A 9,229-nucleotide genomic window follows, 5' to 3' on the forward strand; every position below is an offset into this window, starting at 1 on the left:
AGGTACACACTGCCCTTCTTTGAGCAATACTAGCCTCCAGCTTCCTGCAAGCAAAAAGTTTAATTAAACATTTAGTTGTGGATTTATGCTCGTGGGCCAAGTCCAGGGTCATCAGAGAGCAAAACTTGAATACAGTTAAAAATTAATAAGGTCTGAATTCAACTGAGATTTATATGTTTTAGTCCCAATATTATTGCCTCAGTTGCAGGGGTTTAGAGCCCTTGAATAGAATTGAAATGACCATGAGTTTTTTGCTTATTTCTTCCAATGTATGTAATCCAATGTAGGGTGTGGTTGTTGCTTTTGATATAGAGGATGCATTTTTTTATTTACTGCCATTTTAAATTGAGGTATTTTGTTTTATAACAGGCTACTGTTAAACTACTTCTTGTCAATTAAATGGGTAAGAATGCAACGCTATTATCATTTTTGGTGACCATTACAGTATGTGGCCAGTAGATGGCACATTTCCACAAACTTATTCAAGGTGCGTTCTGATGCTCCGCGTAAACTTCAGTCTCAAGCAAACTTGCATTTTAAACGAGCGAACACTGTGAAATGAAACGAGAAAAATACAGCTGCGCAATCTGACTGTGAAACAGCCACACTTCCTCCGTTTTAAAGTAACCCTTTGCTTATGTTTTGTAACACATAACGTACACACGGACAAACCTGGAGTCTCCTGTCAGCATTAGGCAGCATTAAGTTGAGTCGCCTAGTTTCCCGGATGGCATTGAACGCAGCAGAGTATCAGCTGCCAGTTTTGTATCTGTACTGTATTTGTGTGAGGCGGGGAGCTGGAAAGTTCGTAGTTTGCATTCAGTCGCAAAAAACAAACAAGTCAACACGTAGCTTTGTCACGACTTGCCTGGTAAGAATATTCCTGTAGTTTGAATAAGCCTTTTGGACATTTTACATATACTAGCTGTTCAAACTGAGGATGTACAGTTGTTCTGTTTATTTATTTATTTATTTTTGATTATTGTATTGTATTGCGATGCACATTCTGCTAGAGTGGCAATGAGAATCTTACGATCCAAAAATGCTCTGACATTTTATTTTTAATGAGACTCGTGTACATAGTCATACACGAAGTTCATGTAAAGATGCTAATGTTTTATTTATCACTGTCACAGTGTTTATTTATTTGTTTATTTACTCCTTTATTTCCTGAAACTCCAAGTATAAGTCAACTTAGACGTTAGTCTTTCAAAGAAAAGAGAGTAATAAATTAGATTTAGATGTAATGGTTGCATTTTTGTGGGTAGGTGTGTGTGTGTGTTACATTTAGCTATAACTGATCATAGATAACTGACTTGTCATGTTTTGTTGTTTTTTAAATGTTTGTTTGTTTTTTCAGACTATGTGTTTCAGAGAAACTGTATCAAAAGTTCCAGTCATCCTCCGGGAGCACTTTGCCAGAGCGCTGTTGGTATTCAGTCTGTGCCACCTAGTTTCTGGATACTCTGACAGAGACAGGGCAGACGAGTTGATGTCTAAATATCCTCTCATTGATGGGTAATGGATTCATGCGTTGCCTCCTCTGATCCGAGCTGTTGTTCTTGCAATTAATTGCCTGAAATCAAATTGAAATGCTTGTCACCCCTCCCTCTGGCTTTTTCTTCGATGTTCAGCCACAACGACCTGGCTCTCAAGCTGAGAATGCTTTACAACAACAGCCTGAACCAGATTGATCTAAATAACGTCAGCAAAGCGGCCACCGACATCTCCCGCCTCCGAACTGGCCATGTACAGACACAGGTAAGGTAAAAACTGAAATCCATTCATTCACGGCACTGGTATGGTTTAACGCATAGATTGTTCCACTGAGTGGCCCTTTGGAGCCTGTATGAGTTTAAAAAAAAAAAAAAAACGCATGCTGTGAAAAGATCAAACCCTAACACGACTTTCACCTCAGTTACTGAAACACATCTCCCATTGTCTTGTTTGACGTCCCTGTCCCTTTGTCAGATGTTTGCAGCCTATGTCCTGTGTGGGGCCCAGCAGAAGGATGCTGTGAGGCTGACTCTGGAACAACTAGATGTGATCCGACATATGTGCACTGAGAACCAGGACTTTGAGCTGGTCACTACAGCTCAAGGTATGGTAGATTTCCCCTCGTGGCCGAACCTCAGACCAACTCATTGTTTCAGGCCTTTCTCTGAGTTAATAACAAAATAGCTTTGAAAATGAAAGCAGTCATCATAAATGTATGTGTCTGTGTGTGTCTTTGCAGGGCTTATAGATTCAAATATGAGGAATAAAATAGCCTGTCTTATAAGCATTGAAGGAGGCCACTCTATTGACAGCAGTCTTCCAGCCCTGAGGATGTTTTACCAGCTCGGAGTCCGCTCCATGTCCCTCACACATAGCTGCAATACTCCCTGGTAACAGGAGAAGTGCATCCTAACATCAACATTGAAGTTGAGATAAATATCGAGCCAGTTTTTGTGGTGTTAACAGAATTGCTTTTTGGTGCAGGGCTGAATCATCCTCAAAGCTGTATAACACCTTTCTAAAGCGGGAAAGCAGCCTGACACATTTTGGAAAGGTAATTTCTTAACACTCACTGCAGTTGTCTGTCATACATCACAATGCACAGAGCAGTGTATTTGCAGTGTACCCCTGGTTGTTGTGTGTGTGTTTTTATTTTGTTTGTTTGACTTGGTTGGTAGTGAAAGTAGTGGTAGAAGTCGGAGGTACTGTGGTTTTCCATTCTCAGATTGTAAATCTCCAGCCACTCAAACCAGACTTGCACTTTTTTACCCCCTTTTTTCCCTCCTAATTAAGTGTTGGGTCTCTGAACTGCAGAGCGAAGAAATTCCTTGATGCTATCAACACAATATGAGTGTGTGTGGGTGTGCATGTGAACACCTCGTTTTGCTGGTTTATTAGACTTCCTTTCTCTTCTTGATACAAAAATGGCTGCATTGTTCATTTTCATTTATTTTTTTCTTTGTTCTGTTGTTTTTTGTTTCCAGGCTGTGGTGGATGAGATGAACAGACTAGGGATGATAGTGGACCTCTCCCACACTTCTTGGGGCACCGCTTCGGCTGTGCTGAACTATTCCAAGGCTCCTGTCATTTTTAGTCATTCCTCCTCCTTCTCTATTTGTAATCACAGCCGCAACGTGCCTGACGAGCTTCTGCTCAAGCTGGTGAGAAAAAAAAAAACAATTTCTTGTCAATCACTGCCTCCATATTTGCTGGATTGAATGTTTATCTAATCAGAAGCTTTAACAATTTAGTCATTTCAGTCTTGTCTAGTGTTTGTTTGTCTTATTGAAAGAAGTTTCCACCATGAAGTAACTAAAGCCTATTTAACAGTCAGGGTAGTTGGTTTTAAGTTATAGAAAAATATATTTTTCAAGCTTATATGTCAATTCTGAACCTTTTGTGTTCTGTATTCTCTATAATCTCCACAGTAAAATGTGCTTCTCGTTTTGCCTAACATGCAATGTTGCTATACACAGCAGTATCCACGGACCACATATTAACAAGCAGCAGCAGATTAGTGATCTTCAACTGGCAGTCTCCAGGCCATATCTGGTCCACAAGTTCAATCTATCTGTCCTGCAAAGCAATAAATTATTAATGAAGTTTGCACAATTCAAGACAGAAATCAGTTTTAACTCAGCTTAGAAAAGTTTATTGATGGCAGTGCAATTGCTAATCTGAGTTCCTGCTCATCAGTCATAAATTCCCTGTGATATCCATTTAACTTTACCTTTACTTTTTTTATTGAAATCTTTCTGATATGTCTTACTACTCTTGGTTATGCTTGCATGTGAAAGAGCTTACTGTTTTTGACGTGACCCTGGTTGTAAGTGGACAACACAATATGCTTCTAGTTTCATTCATCTGTTGACAAGACTGACAAAAAAAGTTATTTTCTCAAGTTATAGAAATTTCTTGGGTGTTGCTCTGCTCTAAAATGTGCGCTTAGTTTTCAACTTTGCATCATAGTTTTTTCAATGCCTTACCATTTATTTGCCATATATTGGTGTAGGGGAGACCTGGACCCAGTCTAAACAGGGAGGGTCCAGACAGAAGGCTGTTGTGTCCAACAGACAGTGGAGTCTTTTCTCATTAATTGTGAAAGTCAATATAAACTGTAGAAAAACACTCAGATTGTTAAAGAAAACTCTGGGGTTCTCTAATCACATCCATATAATGAATTCCACATTATTCTGTTTTTCAGTGAATTCTGTTTTATTTGTTGAACTGACAGTGGTTCTGTCAGTGCTTTCCAAACCATGGAAATCATCAGGCTCTATATTCTATAGAGTATATATTCTATATATTCTTATTTATTTCTGACAATCTTGTCTAAACTCAGAAGTCTATTATACACCTACAATTAGGTTCAGAAGTCTTATTTATTTATTTTTGTAATTTTTATGTTAAATGGATTTGTTTTACATCATCTTGCCAGGCATTTACAAAAGTTAACTTTTTTTGTATTTACAATTTATGTACTGTGATATACAAGGAAAGTCCCAACAAAAACATCACAGTCAAAAAACAATAACAAAACAAAAGAAAAGCAGAAAATTGTTCAGCATCTTGGGAAGTAAAAGATGCCATCTTTTCATCACAACAGAAATTGAATAAAACAGACAGGCTAAATATTACATGTCTTTGTGTGGGAAAAAAATATGACTCCTGCTTTTTAGTATAATGTAGGACTACAGTAAATGACAGCAGTGAGTGTAATTAGACATGTCTGGTAAGTGTTGATCGGTCACGCTCTTGTGCTTGCAGAAAAAAAGGGTATTTTTTTCAGTCTCTGTTGGTCAACTGTTCAAGAAGAAAGTAACAAATAATTTGAGTTTGGTTTGGTTGAGTGCAAACTATTTAGAAACATTTTGTCAAATTTTCCAGCCAGATGACCATCATCAAACCTAATTGTGCTCCCCTCGATTTAACTTAAAAAAAAAAATGCTTATCTCAAGGTTCACCTACTTTTATCACTCCCAAACTGTCATTCTCATTGATAAAAGAATAAAAGTAGTTAAATGTGCATAAAAAATACATAAAATCTATCATCATCAATTTTATGTTGTATTTTAGTTGAAACATTTGTAATAGAACTTTACAACATTTAAACCTCCTAGCTTATTCTTTCTCTTGACTTTTCTCCCAGTACATTGACAATTACTGAAAAAAAACAACAAAAGAAAACAAACAAAAAACCCTTTTTCTTTTCCTCTTGGTACAGCACAAGGTAAACCCAACAAATGCTCCATCATGCATCTTGTGCAGGCATGTTTCTCATTCTGCCACAGGCCTCTACTTGCGTCAGAAAGGCTGACGTAAAACAAAGGCTCCATTGTCACCTTTTCTTTTTTTACTACAACTATAAGTGAATGTAAATTAAACTAATACAAAGTGCTAGAATGTTATTTTTTATTTGGCTTTTTGTGTGTGTGCTATGTTTCAGAAAAAGAATGAAGGCTTGATCATGGTGAATTTATACAGCCCCTTCATCGCCTGCAGTAATAAAGCTAACATCTCTAATGTGGCTGGTAAGGCGTCCTTCTTGTATGGATATGTATTATATCTGTATTGAAACCATCTTAAATTAAAACAAATCTTATAACTCTGGTAACTAACTGATGGCTGCAACTTTTCTTAACAGACCATTTTGATCACATTAAGAGAGTTATTGGAGCCGAGTCAATTGGAATCGGAGGAGACTTTGACGGTGCTGAGAGGTAAGACATGTTACTGTTACACAACATGCAGATAACTAAGTCAATACAGGCACCTCCCAACAGATAATCTGCAGTAGCTGTCATATGGTTTAAGTTTTCTGCTCAAGTTAAGTAAAATTGTTTTGGGTTTTTTTTTTTCCTTTTGCTTTCAAGCACTTTCCAAAGCAGTGTTCCTCCAACCCTGGTCCTCAGGGCTCACTGTCCTGCATGTTTTTAATATTTTTATGGTCCAGCACATATGGTTTAAATCAATGAGGCATTAGGAGGATTCTGGAGAACTTGAGGAGAAATGTTTGACTTGTGTTGGAGCAGAGATACATAGTTGATATGCAGGACAGTGGACCCTGAGGCCCAAAACGGGGCTGCTTTTTGAGCCAATTTTTGAATAGGATCAGTCTTGTGCTTTTTGTTGATATCAGGAAAGCGGCTGTCATGCTCTCTACAAACTGAAACACGTTTAATGTCTATGACTACTAGAAGGCATGAGAAACTTTCAGTAGCAAAGCCTGAATTACTCCATAAATAATGCATATGTGAATTTAGTTTGTTGTCACTGCATAATGCTGAATTTGTGATGAAATAGATCACAACAAAACTGTCTGAGTGACTGACTTGTTTTCAAAAGAGTACTCATAAAATATAGATCTGTGTAATGTTTTCTTCTGTTTTGTGCCTGTCCGTGTTTGTGTGTTTCAATTATAGCTTTCCTCAAGGGTTAGAAGATGTGTCAAAATACCCTGCCATAATTCAGGAACTCTTGAGAAGAAACTGGACAGAGAATGAGTTGGCAGGTGTCCTTCGAAAGAATTTCCTCCGGGTGTTTGAAGAAGTTGAAAACGTGAGCTAGAACATACATTTCTAGAGTAACTCAAGATAAATAAAAAAAAAAACAGACAGGCACACTGCATTTTTGCTTGTTATTTTTCCAAACAGATGACAGATTTTGCTTGGATTAAAACACACACCTGCATAGTTTTTTTAATATACACATAGATTAAAAAAAAGAAAAGTTAAGCACCCAGATGAAGTGGTGGAAATGAAATGAAACTAAACATGCTGAAAGGTCATGAGACTGTATTGCAATGATTACAGCATCAGATGAAATGGATGACAGAGTGAATTAAAGACTGGCGATCTGCCATGGTGTACCTCACCTCTTGCCCGTAGACCGCTGGGGATAGGCACCAGCTCCCCACGGCCCTGAGCAGGACCAAGTTGACTAAGAAAATGGACTGATGAACATAAGAGTTAGCAAGATGGATACACTGCTGGTCCCATGTCAGGTAGATGTGTGGAATGGAGTCATACGGCCACTCTGTAGTGTATACTGTATCCTACTGCACCATACAGCATTCCTCTCTTGGTGTGGTCTGTTTTAGCCTCCACAACCTTCACAACACATTTGGGTGCCCTCATATACCCATTAGTGCCACTGCTGAACCACTGTGACACCTGTATGCCCCACTATTAGCTCACTATAAACACCCAGTCTCATGCAAAACCACAATACGACCCCTATCAAACTGTATTTCCATCATGTGCTGGTAACGCTGTCTAATGCATCTTCGAGCCATCCACTGTGTTCTTCACTCACTGTTTTGACTGATTCTCAGATGCTCCAGCAACTGCTTGATAACACTATCACTCCCTTCCCTCTGGTGCCTTATCTAGGCATTCCAGCTCTTTGCAAATTAAAATATTTATAGACCCATCTCTGGATAGCAGTTATACCAAATTATTTCTTCTTGGTGCTTAAGTTTTGTTTTTTTATTTGTCGGAGTGTACAATTACGCTATCATTTTATCTCTCCAACATTTGGCAAGTATTTTTTCATTCTTCTTTGCTAAATAATGTGTACTGCAACAGTATTATCTCTTGAAATGACTAAATTATTACTTAATTTTAACTGTGCCAAACATACCTATGGTTACATTTAAGGAAAACAATGTTGAAAAATTAAAAAAATTAACACTTTCTATGTAGCATAAAACAGACTTCAAATTTGAAAGTATCAATTAAACAACATAAACTGTTTAAAAATTTAGCTTTTTATTTAACACCAGCCATCCTTATCTTAATTTTTTGCCTTTCAGGTCCGAGATCAACTAATCCTGCGCAAGCCCAGTGAGGAGTACATTCCCTTAGAACACGTGCAGAACACCTGCAGATGGGTATTCAGACGTCCTGACTTCTCATCAAAAGCAGAACAAAGGTCACTCAACCTGCTCGTCCTGACCTTAGTTCTGCTGCTTTCCAGCCTTTTCTGGACTGACTGAATATTTAATATCTCTTTAGTTCTTCCAGCATTAAATTTAGCATTTATATAAAAAAGAAGGGCTTTGCTGTGGCCAGTTTTGGGTTTTTACAGCACTTCACATTTCATTTATTTTATTGCTTACAACGTTTGTTTGTTTGTTATAATAATTTAAATACTTACTCTTGAATATTAATAATATCAGTTTTTTTAATAGTTATATATATCACCCCTCCTCTTAGAAGTATAACTTATTTTTAATGTATTTATTCAAAATTTATTGTGTTAGAAATTTTGTTGCAGCTGGTTTGGCATAATAGCAATGGAAAATTACAAGAATATGCATAAATAAAGTAGGAGAAATGAACCTCAAGTGCTTCATGATTTGTTTTTTTTTTATTGTTGGCCAGAAAGGAGCCTCAATGAAACAACTGGAGCTTATTAGATATTGTAAACAAATAATTTGTCACCCAGTCAGTAATACGGTGTTGCATTAACTGCAGCATTTCAACAAAACCGTGGGCGTAATGTGTGCTAAGGGGCAATGTATAAACAGACATTCTTTATATAAACGTGATAATGTGGAAAGTTTAACGTGTGCAATAATGCTTTGCTCATCCTAAACCCATTCTTTTCTTAGCTGCATTACACATTGTCTAATAAGATAACCCCAAGCTAAATTATCAATGCAGAACAGCTGTCACTCAGAGCACAGGCATGAAAACTTGTCCTGTAAAGAGTCTGTGCTTCGTGGCACTGCAGCTGATGCAAACATTCTCAGATAAGATTACTCTGAAGCGGTAATGTTGATCTTCATGGAAGCACAGGGCTCTGACACGAGTCTAAACAAAAAGCAATACTTCCAACATGACTCCAAGATAAAATTAAATGCAAGAAACTTTTGGCAAAAAAATCAACAAAAACAAATAACCCAGATCATATAAAGATTGCTTGCAACAGTCTGTGGTTAAAGTGGAATCACCCACTCCACCTTACAGTATCCAGTTCCTAAAGTGTGTGTTTAATCCCTATTGGCTTGTACAAACATTCAGTCACAAAATAAAATAAACAGTTGTTCTCCAGTATATACAGTACTGTGCAGAAGGTGTGAAATATAATGATGTAAACTAAATTTGCTATTACAAAAAAAATATCAATATATCAATTAACAATGCAAATTGAACAACAAAAATCTAAATTAAGTCAGTATTTGGTTTGATTTACATTTTTCTTGTGTTAAGTCACCTGTCAAATACTA

The 9,229-nt window shown here is 37.3% G+C and overlaps 1 protein-coding gene across 1 annotated transcript; it reads left to right on the plus strand.

Moving 5' to 3' along the window:
* The first annotated feature begins 757 nt into the window (after nt 1-757).
* dpep2 (dipeptidase 2) lies at nt 758-9,107 on the plus strand. Its single transcript, XM_017423626.3, has 11 exons — nt 758-871; nt 1,361-1,518; nt 1,635-1,761; nt 1,972-2,101; nt 2,237-2,387; nt 2,482-2,551; nt 2,982-3,158; nt 5,444-5,528; nt 5,642-5,717; nt 6,420-6,555; nt 7,811-9,107. Exons 2-11 carry the CDS (start codon nt 1,364-1,366, stop codon nt 7,991-7,993), a joined length of 1,290 nt encoding a protein of 429 aa, XP_017279115.1. The 5' UTR covers nt 758-871; nt 1,361-1,363; the 3' UTR covers nt 7,994-9,107.
* The last annotated feature ends 122 nt before the right edge of the window (nt 9,108-9,229 follow it).

The sequence above is a fragment of the Kryptolebias marmoratus genome, linkage group LG15 (assembly GCF_001649575.2).
Source record: "Kryptolebias marmoratus isolate JLee-2015 linkage group LG15, ASM164957v2, whole genome shotgun sequence".
NCBI lineage: Eukaryota > Metazoa > Chordata > Actinopteri > Cyprinodontiformes > Rivulidae > Kryptolebias > Kryptolebias marmoratus.

Excerpts from the sequence above, each read along its gene's own strand:
- dpep2 (XM_017423626.3), top strand. The coding sequence starts at position 1,364 with ATGTGTTTCAGAGAAACTGTATCAAAAGTTCCAGTCATCCTCCGGGAG. Across the intron at positions 5,718-6,419 it reads GACTTTGACGGTGCTGAGAG|CTTTCCTCAAGGGTTAGAAG; the intron begins GTAAGACATGTT and ends TTTCAATTATAG. Across the intron at positions 6,556-7,810 it reads TGTTTGAAGAAGTTGAAAAC|GTCCGAGATCAACTAATCCT; the intron begins GTGAGCTAGAAC and ends TTTGCCTTTCAG.